The sequence below is a fragment of the Molothrus ater genome, chromosome 13 (assembly GCF_012460135.2).
Source record: "Molothrus ater isolate BHLD 08-10-18 breed brown headed cowbird chromosome 13, BPBGC_Mater_1.1, whole genome shotgun sequence".
Taxonomy (NCBI): Eukaryota; Metazoa; Chordata; class Aves; order Passeriformes; family Icteridae; genus Molothrus; species Molothrus ater.
This window is the reverse complement of record NC_050490.2, coordinates 7,935,155-7,950,119: the sequence shown is the minus strand read 5'-3', so window position 1 is coordinate 7,950,119 and position 14,965 is coordinate 7,935,155. Positions and strand designations below refer to the sequence as shown.

The following is a 14,965-nucleotide window of genomic DNA, read 5'->3' as shown; positions in this document are numbered from 1 at the left end:
TTTTCAACCTCTGGTTGAAGAAAAAGATTTTAGTTGACAGAAAAAGAAACATAGCAGAAGTAGTGAAAGGTACAGAAAATCTGACAACAGAATTTAACCTTGGAAGGCAACAGCCTGAAGAGAATATACAGGTACTCTCAATGTACATTAAAGCAAATTCATGTTTTATATATTTAACACACATCTTATTTCAAACAGATGCGATATGCTTCTATATATTATAGACTTAGCAGATGCCAAGTGAGAAGGTACCAACAGGGTGTTGGGTTACTGAACACTTGCTGCTGCTAACAAACTCTTCTCTAAGTGCATCAGAACAATGTCATTGCAAGTATATAATTTTTGAGTAGTTTGGAGAAGAGAAAATTAACATATTATCAACTGAACAAAGCTCTTCTGGGTTTACACTAAGCAAGAAACAGGGCTTGGCTTCTCACATAGAGAACTTATAATTGGTTTTTTAATTTTCTTTTTTAATGTACATTTATAGAGAGGAACATTGAATAGCAAATGCCCTGGACAACCAGCTTATTTTCTTACTAACAGAACATTATGACACCCTAAAATCAATTTGAAAAACTCCTGTTATACCTTTAAATCATTTATATATCTCTCATAACAGCTATCTGAAACGCCTTTTCAGTAGCATCTTCCAGAAGATGTCTAGTTTCTTTAAAAAACCCCATCCTTTCTTGCATATACTGCCCAATCATGTTCCCCATTATGAAAATCTGTATATACAAGTTTGTGTGTACAGCTGGAGCCTCAATAAAATGGCACAAAGTGCATAGGAAAATGTCTGATCATGAAAGTGGTTTTTATATTCTAAGCTTAACTTTACTCTTCTGAATAGCCCAAAATAGTCATTTACAGAGCAAATAGTTGGCAGAGATAAAATAAACGATGAGATCTATATTCTGTGATGCCTGAATACATCTGAGAAACAAACAGGGAGGAGGAGAGGAACAGATTTAGAAACCTGTATATATGACAAAGACTTTCTCACAACTGCAAGCAGGCAAAATAATACTAGGGCAGGGTGCTTATTGTTCATAAACTGTTATTTGTTAGGAATATGCTTAAAAGAAAATAAAAATAAAGAGTAAGAAAACACAAAGGTTGTAGATGAGAGTACAGGAAAGAGGACAGAATCAAAATTCACTCTCAAACCTGAAGTATTTAAATACAAATAAGTCTAAAGGGTTTTGATTGAAGAGCATAAAATAACAATGGATGAACAGGAAGAGATAGGGGTGTCTACACAGCAGCAACACCACTGCTATGACCCCCTACTATACATACAAAATACAGGAAAAGAAAGTCTTTATCTCTCTAAAGCTGTGACCATGGCAACCAAGTCTCAGGAACAGACAAGAGTGGAGTATTTCACTCTCCTGGGCAGCTCTGGACCACCAGATGTGACTGGCTAGAGACTGCTACAACATCTTATTCTTCCTGTGGACCAAGTACTGCAAATTGTGTCTCTTGGTGTTAGCGCTGTCCACAGAGTTCTCTGGGTTCTGCATACTGAAGGATGCATTTTTACTGGAGAGGTCACACAAATCTTCCTGCCTCGAGATGAGGCATTCACTGCCATCACATGACCTGTCATATCATCAGGCTCCAGTGCTCTCTGTGTTTGCTGTCACAGCTAAAGTAAGGAAAATCCTCAATATTGCACTGCTGCTGTGACCTACTAACTCAGATGACTCTTACAGCATAACAGTGCTCTGTGAAAGAGAAATTATTTCAGAATTGATTGTATTTAAAAACAGCATGTGGTTGAGAACAAATCCTTTTCTTTACTAGTAGTCAGAACAGAAAACTCAGCATTCAGAACAAGTACCATCTGTAACATATGTTGGTTTATTTTCTGTTAAGATCATCTCCTCTATAAATACCAATTTTACCTGAAAAAACCTCTCCCAACACACTTTCTTCTATGATGGAAGAGTAAGGCATACAGAAATGTTACGCTCCTTGCTACAAAAATGCTTGAATTTTACAATACTACAATCTTGCTCCAAGACAGTTGGCAAGCACTTTGTTTGAAAAATTTCTCCTTATTGCTAGTGCTACCATTCCAGTATCAATTGGCCCAAAACAGATGGAACAAACGTTGCATTAAGAACATATATTCTAAACAATACCAAGACAAAAGTAAATGCCATCTAGCAAATAGAAATGGGATAGACTACACAAAATCCAGCCTCTTAGAGTACTCCAATAATATCTTAAAAGCTATTTTACTTTAAGGATGAGATAAAAAATGGAGATGCCCTGTGATGTGTCTTTGCAGACCCTTCTTACTCATTTGTGCATTTGAAAGATTTCTGTCATGTCCAACTCTGTGTGTTATTGACATTCTTCAGAACACACACTTTCAGAAGAGCATTAGCAAACTACTGTCAATATCCTTTGGCTGAAAAAAAGCAATGAACATCAACACAAAGAAAACCACTGAAATGTAATTTGTAATGTTAGTTTATATTTGTGGGTAAAAAGAGCAATTCCACAACACAGCCAGTCCTTACATCAGGACTTCTGATGCAGGCACAAGACCCCAAAAGAAAGGACACTCCCCTGCTCTCTCCCTGACTCCATCTAAACTATTCCAAACAGTAAAGGACAATAATACCTTGAATGAATTGTTAAGACATAATAAATGTACTAAACTGGGCTGAATGGAAGAAGTTACCAGCTCTGAACTTTGAAGATATGCACGTAGTTTCTACCTACTTCTTTATCACAAACTGAAAGATGGGATGAGAATCTGTCCCTTAGTGTCTGGAATGAAACCCCTCCCTGGCATGCACTCTTGTGACTGCACTGGATCACAGCAGTTTTCAGTTACACTATATATATGTATATACATATACACACATGCAGAAAAAAAAATCTTATTAAGAATAAAGATCAATTGCCAACTGGAAGGAATAGATACATACAGCTAAATTCCACACATGTTCCCCCAAGTATACACAAAGTACATAAACATACATGTTGCATAGATGTATGCATCATAGTACATGTGTATGCATAGATAATATAAAGGTACACTCTTGTATACTGGCAAGAGTGAGGTATCCTCAGCTTCTGAAAACTAGGCAGAAGATGACACTGTCTTTTTTTTTTTACCCTGAGACACACTTTCCCAAGCTCCACTACCTTTTATTATTCTACATCAATAAGTATTTACTGAACAATGACTCAAATTTAGAGAGCTATGAAATATTCAAGTACAAGCTACAGACTGACCTGAGGCTTACACATATAAAATATAAGATGCAATAAAAAAAGGCAAAACATTAGTTAAGTTTTACCTTAAGACTGACAAATTAAAACAAATGGAAAAAAGCCCCAAACCCAAATGCTAAGTTCCACAAGGCATATATATTCCTTTTTAAATCTTATTTTGAGATTTGCAGATCTTGAGGCTATGCAAAACTCAAAAAAGAAACAAGAAGGTAGTGACTGCTATGACTTTGACCCTACATCATGGCCTCCAGCAGATGAAACACAACCATGGGATATATCAGTTAGGCCACAATCACCCACTCAGATCTAATTCTGACCAATGACCTGAAGAGAAAAAGAGAACAATGGAGGGACAGGGAAAATGAAAAAGAAATCAAAAGAGACTGTAAATCACTAAATTTTACAAGGACAAAAAGTGACAAAAAACATAATTATTCTTGGTTCTACAATTATCTAGGCATAAATCTTAAAGTAATGACCAAATTTACTGAGTTCAAAGTTTCATTAAAACTATACAACTTATTTTCTCACAGCCATCTAATGACATCTAAGCCTTAACTTTCTAAACAGTTTAATCCCTAATTTCTGTGTGGGATGAGAAAAGTTGTCAAATGCATTAAATAAAGGCCTACTTAGAAAGAAAAAAAAAGCCAGCCAAACAACCCAAACCCTGCCCTCACATTCTTTAACTCATGTGATACTTGCTGTTTACTACAGGTTTAGAAGTCTCACTGTTGGCACCAATTATAAAAATATTGGAGCATATATAACTACATAAAAATATCGTTAAACAGTGTTTGAAAACCTTCCAGCATGTTTGACCATCAATATGATCAAAGGCTTGATCCATAACATCACTATCTGCAGAGTAATTTCATTTTCTCTATGGCAGGTGCACTTCTGAAACAGCAGAGGTTTTATGCAACATTTAAGTTTATCGATGTGGAGTTAAACACAACAAGAATTACTCTTATTTCTGAACTCTCTTCTATTTTTCATAAGGTTTTTTATGATCATACAGATGGATTTGACTAATTTTAGACACTGCATATTTTATTAGGGCTGAAAAACTCATTAAAAGGCTGCTTTTTTTTATTGATACCTCTGTAGCTTTTAAACATGGAGGTAAAATTTTCTATGACTGACAGCTATCTTAAGGTGGTATGATTTTTTTTCATTCTCAGCAGAAGTGTCTCAAGCCATTAATCATTCTTGCTAAAGTCATGAAACACAAGTGTTTCAGAAAAGCTTCATGCCTTCAAGTATGGACTCAAAGCTGAACATACACCTTTTGTGAACTGAGTCTCCAAGCTAACACCTTGCTCCCACCACAGCGCAGCACTACTTGAAGCACTGCTGCTTTTCCTCCTTGCTCAAGCAGGAGAGGTCCATACAGACCATTCCACATGGTGACAAAACATTCCTTTACAGTGAATGGACTTACCTCCACCAAAAACCTTGAGATAAATACATCAGTATCACCCTGATGCTACATTTGCAAAAACAGGTGGAAATAGCAAAGAAACCTCTGAGTTGAGGTAGCACTGCTTCTATGTACGCTCTCTGGTATACTCAATAATCAAAAAAATGAGGGGTTTAAAACTACATACCAGCTAGAGTGTTCTCAGAGTAATTCTGTAAATAACTGTCATTCTTAGGATTTCTGTTTTGTTTAGATGCAGACAGTAGAAGCCAAGACAACTGTAACACTTCTGCACTTATAAAGAAAATGGCAGAACTATTGTTACTAAGTACTCAGATACTGTGATAATAAATGTGTCAAAATACAAGGAAAAGTATTCTATTCAGAAAAGGATTCAGGTAGAGCACAAATAGGGAAAGTGATACACAAATAGTGTGGATAAAACAAAATACTGTATATTTAGTTATTGTCTAACATTTATTGATGATTTTTGACCTTTTCTAGCACAGATTGTAAGCAGTGTTAATTTTGACTATTCAGGAGATCTGACCTCAAATATATTTTTTGGCACATGTTTCAATTTTTTTTTTAAGTTGGAGCTAGTAGCATGTAAGATAGCTCTGAAAATTTGCACTCCCTGGGGGAGTATGAAAAAACCACAACATAGCCAGTGTAAAGTTAAATATGTAGTATGAGAACAGAACAATAAATTGAAGTTTTATTAAGTGATGTTATTCTATCTTTAAACCCAAACTAAACATATCCTTAAACAGAGCAAGGCTCGCAAGGCAAAATAAAGTAACAGGAAATTAGTAAATGATTCATTCTGCAAGTATTATGAACTTCGAGGAATAAATTCACTTTAAACTCATACTAATTGAAAAACAATTTATCACTGAAAAATGAAGATTATTAACTCTGAGCAAGGAATATTGCTATTTAAAGCCCACCCATTCATTCCTCACTCTAAATACACATTGGATCTAAAGGCAGCTTGGTAGACATGTTGCCATATGCTGTACACAGTAAGCAAAAATCCTTTGATCCTTTTATTACTGTATCTTATTGTAATGATATTTACTTTTCTGAAAAAGCAAAGATACCAAATGGTTAGGAAAATGTAAAAGCAATACAGATAACAGCTAATTTCCTTATTGAGGGAGTTTTCAAGTGGTGGCTATTGGAAGAAATATTCTGCACTTTAATTAGAATAAAATTTGTTATTGATTTTCATATTTGTCTTCTAGAACACAAGTTTGGAGAATATCCTGTACACATAGTGTATTAATATTCCAAATGTATGATTAGATCAATATTCATTGTCATGGAAAGATATTCCACTGTAATGGAAAGTTGCCGTATCCATATATTAAAATTTAGGTAAAATGCATTAAACTACCCAGATGATATTTCATGGCCTCTGTATTGTTTTCTATATCACTATCCACATGCAGAGGCAGTATCAACATTTAAACTTCAAATAATTTCACTTTGCTCTGTAAATCAAGGGAATAAAGGATTTAAATGAATGTATCTAATTCTAGACCTGTAAGAGCAACAGGAAGTTATCTTTTTCCTTTTTATCCCCCACCTTTTTTAGACTTGGTTTGTAGTCAGTGGAGAAGAGATACAGACTTAAATTACACTTGAAGTCAACCATACTCCTAGTATTTAACATTTCAGCATAAGCTATGCTAAAAATCCTATTTATTTAGAAAATATGTAGACAATTGTACTCAGAAAACTTTCCAGTGATCAGATAAAATAAGGCCATCTTTGCAAATCTCATGGAAAGAGTACAAGTTGTATACGAAGTACCACTGGTTTAGACTTTAATCTAGAACACAAAGTTTCCTCCGCCTCATAAAGCGATAATTACAAAAGCCTCTTGAGACAAACATTTTTAGGTCTTTTGGAATGCTTTCTGTACAAGTGTGTCAACCTGTCACTGGAAACTGGACAATGAAATCCATAACAAAATCTTCCATCTGCTCTAGGGGTCACCCTACTAATTACCTGATGGAAGAACCATTCTAGAGTCAAGGTGGTACTAATTCTCTAAACTTTTAAAAAGTCACCTGTCAAAATCAACCAAATTATTGCTGACTCTACAACAGTGTAAATACTGAAATATTCATAGAAATTTCTTAATCCACAGCCTGGAATTCTAAAAAGACTGGCTGTTTTCCCAGCTATCCATTACCTTTTGCACAGGAACACTGTTCGGATCCATTTTTTTTAACTGCAAACAGTGATATATGAGTCTGGCACAATACTGCACTGACTTTAACTTAAAGGCAAAGCCTAAGTCATAAGCTAACTGCATAGCCAGAAGAAATACAAACACTTTTTGACTGCAGAAGCAATAAAAGCTATCTTATGTCCCTTCCCATAACAGATTTCAAGCACAAGGCTACCACTCAGATTTTATCCTATTTAACTGAGTCAGGGAACATGTTCAGAGGAAACTCTGTAGGCAAGCGGGACTATGTGTGGTTGCCCATTTATTTGCCAACAGATGAAATCCTAATGAAAGGTGCTGTGCTCCTGCAGAGGTGCCTCAGGGATGCTGTGGCATCTCTGTCACACATCTGAACAATGCTTTGTCTGCTGGAGTGCCACTGAAGTATCTACATAGCTCTTGATCTAGGTCAGGCCAATTTCAAGGATCAACGCCATGACCTCTTGTGTTCTGCTGCAATACAGATGTAATTCAACATTAAAGCAGCTACAATATATCCTACTAGGCTTTCTCAGGTATTGACCCTAGATGGCACCTTTTAGTCAGCAATGCATAACAGGAGCAACAACAAAAAAGATTTGTTAATTTCTACTGCAGAGCAAATAAAAGCATCTCTTCCTGTGTGAGGTGGTGACTGTGGCCCTCATGCTTCCATGATACTCATAAAGACACACTTTTAGCCATATCTACCCTGTCTGAATATGTAATATGCATGAGCAGTGGTATCAATTTTATTTCCTCTTTAATCTTGAAACAAGCAATGGTTTTATGGGTAAAGGAGGGACAGTTCAAATATATTCTGAGTTTTCCTGTTTTGTCTAAAGCAAACAGTGTAGATAGCATGTTGTAATAATCTGTAAAATAAATTGTGATCTCAGGGGTCAGTTAGTAAAATTGCATTTTGATATAGTTTTAACATGCTGTGCATTTCAGTGACTCTGGACTCAATGCACCTCCCTCCTTTCAAGACACACAGCTCTGAATTGCCTGGACACTCATAGTGTCTAATGCCATTATAACCCCTGATAGTCTTGTCTGTCCAAGCTCAAATAAGTACATTTATTACCCATATGAATCAGCATTGCATTCTCAAATCACCTGGGAATCTACAGTTAAACCTGAAAACACTTACCTTTAGTTTTGCTGTCTACACAGTTATAAGCTTTGCAATTATGTTCCACTATTAAGTGATCATCAATTAAACCAAAAGATCTCAGATCATGAATTTTTGGAAGAAAGCATAACTCTGTGCTCCAACGTGGGTCAGTTTAGACTGAAAACATCACACTTTTTAATAAGTTTAGTTTTTATTTATAGCTCCCAGGAGTATTCTACTCAATTCACTACCACATCAGCTAAACTTCTGATTATCAGGATGAGACTTAAGCCATGCTATTTTACTAGTGGCACACCTTGAACTGTAAGAAAATAATCTATTTTTCTTGCTGATATAAACATGGAAAGTCTCCCATTCATATAATCAATGTGTTGGCATTTCTACTAATGTTTTGGCCTTCTATGACTAACATCATGGGACAGAAAAACCTTCAGGAAAGTGACTAAAACAACAAAAGAAATAGGATGACTCCTTTGTGTTATTACCTGTTTCAATTTCCCAAATATAAACTGAATTGTCTTCACAGCCAACAATTAGCACATTCTCAAGAGGGTCAAATTTTATCTTCTTCACAGGAAACAGATGCTTTCTAGCATGTAAGAGACATTGTCTCTTCTGGAGGTGTAGAATTGCTACTGAGTGGTCACTGCACACACAGCACACTATACTCTGGTCTTTTAACTGCAAAACAGAAAACTCCAGTTTCAACACGGTAACCACTATAATTCATAACCACAACATTTAAAAGGAATACTAGGAAGAGTATTCCAGTGATTTTCTTCCCAGAACATACTCATTTTACAAAATTATGTTTTATACCAGCCAACATCTTCAACTTGTTTTCAGCAGGCTGGGTACACAACTAATTTCCTGACAGGAAAGCATACCTTCATCTTTGTTTTTCCAGCATTTTAACTATAATAATTTAAATTCCATATATTCACAATACTTAGCATATCAAAGCAGTGATTATATAACCAACTATACAGTAGTAGTTTCCCTAGAAGAGAAAGTAGTAAAAAAGTTATCTTAAACCAAATGGGTGTTCATGTGATGTAAAATTATGTCAGGTCTAAAAAGCCAAGAGTAATGTATCTCTAAGAAAAAAATGAAGTTACAAATTCCTTTCATACTGTATGGATCTGATACTGCAAAACCTTCCCTTCCTGCAAGTAATTTTTGGTGACACACAGAGGATCAGAATTCAGTTCTTAAGCAAGACTGAAACACGAGCCAGGCAGGCATTAAATCCTATTCAGTTTTCAGAATAAAGATGAAAAGGAGCCTTACAAATATTAAAAATTTTGTTATTGCAAACCAATTTTTTGCCTCTTTATTCTGGCATGTAAGTTAACTGTGAGTCATTCATAAGTATCCAATCTGTCTATGCAGGCTTTGTAAGAGGAAAAATGGAAATCCCAGCCGCACAGAATACATAGTTCAAAAGTTACATAGAACATTCAGTACAGTACATTTTCACCTAAATTTAACTTCAAAATTTAATTAATTAGAACACAATTTTAATTATTCTAAATATTAAAAAATGCAAAAACATACACACAAAAGACCAAAAAGATATATCAGGAACCAAAATGAAGTATATATTTTGGACCAACTGAGAAGATTAAAATACTATGTTCAAGCTCCTAGCCTCACTAAGTAAGTTTTTTAAATTTCAGGAGGAGTTAATCAGATTGACATATAAGTCAATAATCATGATAATAAAAATGGTGAATAGAATGTTAAGAGCTTCAATTTAATATGTTTCAAACAGAAAAACTCAACTCCCTGCAATTAAAAGCAAATTTCAAAGACAACAATTAAGTGAAGGTAAACTAAGCATAAAGTAGGGTGGGCTAAAGTACTGCCAGATAGTGTTTTATTTTCTCTTGTATATAAATATATACACACAGATGGGTATACAGAGGGTTTTTTGAAACACCATTTTTTATGCTTTTACTTACTCTGTAGTGTTCTGGGGATCGCAAGAGCTCTGTCACTGCACCAGACTGCAGATTAAACTGCTGCAGGATGCCTCCAGTAAATATATCCCAGCAGATCACAACAGAATCCTGGCCCCCTGATAACAGCCAGCTGGGATCAAATCTTACTGATTTGTCATGTGGATAAAGTAAGCAAGTGACTCTGCTACTGTGACCATTCAGAACCTTATAAGGTAGATTATCTGAAACAAGATGACACATTATTTTTGTTCTTTAGGAATAGGAGTTCCATATTTTACAGCACATTTCCTGAAAGTCAGGACAAATATAACCTGCCTTTACATGGTGTCAAAGAATTTTGGATCTGTTCCTAAAAGGGAGAACAAAGGTCTGCACTCTGAGCTTCACTACTGAGATGCACCCTTTATGTTCCCTTCAAGTGGAATGATATTTTAGAGAGCAAATGAAATAGAAAACTGCCAAAACAGTGACATGCCATATATCACACTTCTAGGGGCTATCCAGTCCCAGAGCCATTCCCAGATTCCTACTGCTTGCAAGCACCTTGGTAGTACTAAGCTGTGATCCAATAGATCAGCTGTGGAAGAAGAAAGATCATCATAACCTTCCATTTTCCTCATTCCATTCCTGACTGCCAGCCCTACTTTTCAGAGAATTTTTACAAGGATCATTGGAAGTGATGCCGGAATAATGAAGTCTTCTGTGTTTGAGAGGACTCTGAACAAATTGTTAAAACTTACCTTTAAGAAAAGATATGTTTTCTAAAAGTCTTGCTCTTGCAGTTTCTAAACCTAATGTTACAAAAATTTTTCCATTTTCACATCCACATACAAGCTTATCAAGACCAGGTATGTACACAGAGGAACTGACAACTGCACTTCCAAATCCATCTTCAGATCCACAAAGTTGATCAATAATGCCCTCTGACATGGAATGATGTTTATCAAAATTATCCTGAAGAGTCCACATGGTTGTAATTGGGATCTCTAGAGGGTAGGGCAAGAGAGGATTTTTTTATTTATGCAAAACAAAATATAAAAAAAGTCAAACTAAAGAAAGTACACCTCTTCATCTCTTGATCACTTTCCTTAACTTATCCTTTCTGCAGTCTAGGGTTGCAAAGTCAGCAGTTGCTCAGCAGTTGCTACACCTCCTAACTTCAAGCAATCACTACACAATGAATAAATGAGCATCACTTTCTAGTGTAAAAAGTTTTTTATGAGAATTTTGATTTTCATGAAAATTGACTCCAAGACATAATGAAATAGATGGTAGTAAGGTGCCAGAAGTGCCAAACCTTTTGGAGAACCATCAAATGTTGACACAGGAACATCAGGAATGTGCCACAAAGTGATCCGTCCTGAAACTTCACCAGAAAAAAGAACCTTGTAGAAAGGCTCCTTTCTTTCATTCATGAAGCCCATGACAGAAGGCAGACTCTGTCAAAAACAACAGTAACTCCATATTTGGAAAGAAAACAGATAAAATAATGTAATAATTTGTAAATGTGAAGGGGGTTTCTTTCATCAAAAGCTGTAAAAATACAGAACAAATCACAACTGATTGCTTATCTGCCACTAAATCCTGCTCAGACCAAGTCTACTCTGCCTGGTACAAACCCCTCAAGGATCACCCCTGCTTTGTAAGTACCCTTGGCTAAACCCATGGAAACCTAAATGGAAAAGTACACTGGGAGGTCTCTCCGGGTTTATAGTTTCACCAGCATAAGGATTAAGGACAGGCTGAAAAAACAATGCAGTGAAATATTGATAATCTTTGCATCAAAACAAATTCAGTAAAGCTTCAGTCATCACAGCTTGCATGACTACAAATAATGAAAGGTAAGAATTATGCTTTTACACAGGTAATAGCCTATAACACTATCATTCAGTCATCAGGTGGTGGAGCATTTCCAAAGAGCAATGAAATTGCTGAAGGGTGTGGAGCACAATCCTGATGGGGAGCAGCTGGGGGAGCTGAGGTTGTTCACTCTAGAAAAAAAGGCTCAGGAGAAAGCCTATCGCTCTCTACAATTACCTCATGTTGATAAACTTATTTACAGTTTTACAGATTTACTTTTTTACAGATTTTTAATAATCAGTTCCAAAATAATTAACTGCCCTGTAAAATAGTTCAGTTTATAGACTCAAAATGGAGTTCAAAACAGATCACACAGGTGATTTGGTTGTCTCACAAATCTGCTATAAAAACTACTCAGGCAGTAAGACAAGTATTAAAGCAGAAATATTAAAAAAGAGCATGTCATTATTTTTTAAAAAGCATATATTTGGGGGAAAGCATATGTGAACTTTGTACCACCACCATAACCCTATTATTTGCTAAGCCATGTGTTTTGGCTGCTCCTTTTCCCTCACCTTTCCTGACCTTTTGGCATCCTTCAGCAGTTATCCTATCTGATTTTTAGATCACAGCATTTGGGGAAAAGCTGAATGGCTTATGCTATTTCCCTGCAACTGAAAATTAAATCTGTCAGGCTTCATAGGATTATGCAACAAGCATGCTTTCTAAAAGCCTACATTTATCAACAGAAAATGCTAGAAAACCTCACACAGGTATATATTTAGCAATGTTTCTAGTCAGCTACAAATAAAAATCTGTTTCTGTTGCATATTTTCAGAAACTGCTTAACAACCTGCTTGAGCTGTCACACAAACACTCTAAAGCAATTTCAGGCAGGAATTAAACCCACATCTTCCAGCAACTGCAACTTCATTAACAGCATTAGCAATCAGCATTAGCAAAAAAAACCCCAACAAAACATAACCAAAGCTACACAGAATAATCTGTTCTATTTGCTATGGATCATTTATTGCCCAAGTAAGAAGGCCTCCCACGTATCTTTCCTGCCCCCCATTTTCCAGCTTCCTAATTATAGTGAATTTTCTTCTTCAAATCATCAGGGTTTCCTTATTTATTTGTGATCACACAAAACACAACATAAAAAAGTGAGTGAGGATGTAGGTTTTCCAACACAGCTGTGTCCGTTTGAGATACTTGTCTACATAGTTACTTCAAATTTGAAATTGGTGTGACATGCTCTGCTAAATATAAATTCTCAAACAAAAGTGTAGAGATCAGCTACTTTTTCATCTTCCTCTTTTCTTAACATTAGTCTTCTTCAAGCCAAGGCCATATGAAGAGACTCATATGTGTGTCATTTTATGCACTCTGGGTACATCAGTCTGCTCACAGTGCAAGAAAGTTCTGCATGTGATTATGCCTCTGAAGGCTGCAGCCAGCAGTATTCTGGATAAAATGCCAGATTCAGACCCCTTCAATTTCAGGTGGATACACAACCTATTTATGTAGTTACATTGAACCATGCATACATTCCTTAATAAAACAAGAACTAAGTAACTTGCTCATATTTGCTCATGGGTTACCTGTTTTGATTTTGGTTTTATGGCATAGTTGTATTTGTTGGGAATTTTATTTATTTTATTTTTATTTTTTTACAGATTTGAAAGTAGAAGCTTCTAAAAATATTTTAGACCACATCTTTGTTAAGAAATGTTTTTCTCTTTGCCAAAATTAAAGAAAAGAAACAAGAACCAGTCTATATAGAGTCAAAGATAAAGGCATTTTTCCACTGTGAAAAAAACCTAAATATAGCCAAAAATCAGGCAACATATGTTATGAGCCTCTTCAAGTTTGTAAGAAACAATTTTTATATGAAGGAATAAATATTATTCCTTGTTTTTATGGAACAATTAAATCTGTTGATGAATTCATAAGTTCCTTTGGGATTATTCAGGTTATTGCAACCAGACAAATAAACTTTCAAACCCTTATGAATTTACCTTATTTTCCTTCATACCAGTAAAGCTGAGTAAATGAGGATAAACTGTTTCCTTGAGCGCCTTCCCATCAGCAGGGTACATGCTTTTAGAAAGGCCACTGTATAATTAAACAAGAAATTTTAAACACACAAGCTTTAGAAAGTCATTTTTTTAGGAAGCAGAACAGTAACACCCAAGATTCACAAGTTCAATTAAAGGTAACCAAATAAGTAATTACAGGAGACTTTTTGAAATCACAGCACCAGCTGCCCAAGTTCTACATGGCTAATCTTATTCCTATGTCCCCTGCTGTGTCAAACAAAGACTGAGGGCTGTCAAACTCAGGGTAAATCTTTGAGTGCCAAAGTGGTTTTGTTCTGGTTTTTGATCATTTGCAACATGCAGAGATTTTCCATAGTAACCCTCCCAAAGTTCATCTTGTACCTGAACTTTTTGTGTGAATTTCCCATCTGAGCCCACCTGTTTAGCAGCTGGTAGATGTAACTGTGGCCATCTTCTGTCCAGATGATAAGTCTGTAAGCTGCCAGCACTTCACCACCAGCAAAGCACTGACCACTCTTACAGAACTCAGTACAAAGCAAGGAGAAATCACAATAATCATAGACCTAAGTTCAGGAAAACAACAAAATATAAACAAATAGTATTAGCAAATTCATTTTAACCTAAACCGGGTTTGGGCAGCGAATCAGGAAGTAGAACATGAGTTCAACTCTTCATAAATGAATAACTATTTTTAAAGCCTAACATGTTTTGATAAACTACTGCAAAGTCAGAGTCAAACCATACAGTTCAAAGTTAAAGAAACTGACAGGTAAAAAAACCAAAAAGTAGCATTAGGGTCTTATAGTCTCATTATAGAAATTAATAGAAATCAATGGATGCTACAGATATTTTTCCATAAAAAGTGAAAAATCCATTCTACACATGAACTTTCTCTATAAATGCTTTTGTATAGAATTTAAGTAGCCCAAGAGAAATCTCAAGGATAGTCTACAAGTACATTATCTGAAGTTGACCCAGATATATGTGAAATTTTTTGACTCATTCCTGTCCCCACAGAGATGTTGGAATCAGGTATACATGTTGAAATAATGTGATTAATGCAAGTGTGATTAATGCAAGAGAAATTTTAGCACTAGA

The 14,965-nt window shown here is 35.6% G+C and overlaps 1 protein-coding gene across 1 annotated transcript in view; it reads right to left on the bottom strand.

Annotated features, from left to right (window-relative positions):
• Positions 1-14,965, bottom strand: part of WDR72 (WD repeat domain 72) — a 90,297-nt gene that overhangs the window by 66,408 nt on the left and 8,924 nt on the right. The window contains exons 7-12 of the mRNA XM_036389755.1: positions 14,285-14,430; positions 13,822-13,922; positions 11,302-11,445; positions 10,745-10,990; positions 10,005-10,225; positions 8,526-8,721 (exon numbers count right to left, since the gene is read on the bottom strand). Coding sequence (XP_036245648.1) covers positions 8,526-8,721; positions 10,005-10,225; positions 10,745-10,990; positions 11,302-11,445; positions 13,822-13,922; positions 14,285-14,430 — 1,054 coding nt within the window. The remainder of the gene's footprint in view (positions 1-8,525; positions 8,722-10,004; positions 10,226-10,744; positions 10,991-11,301; positions 11,446-13,821; positions 13,923-14,284; positions 14,431-14,965) is intronic.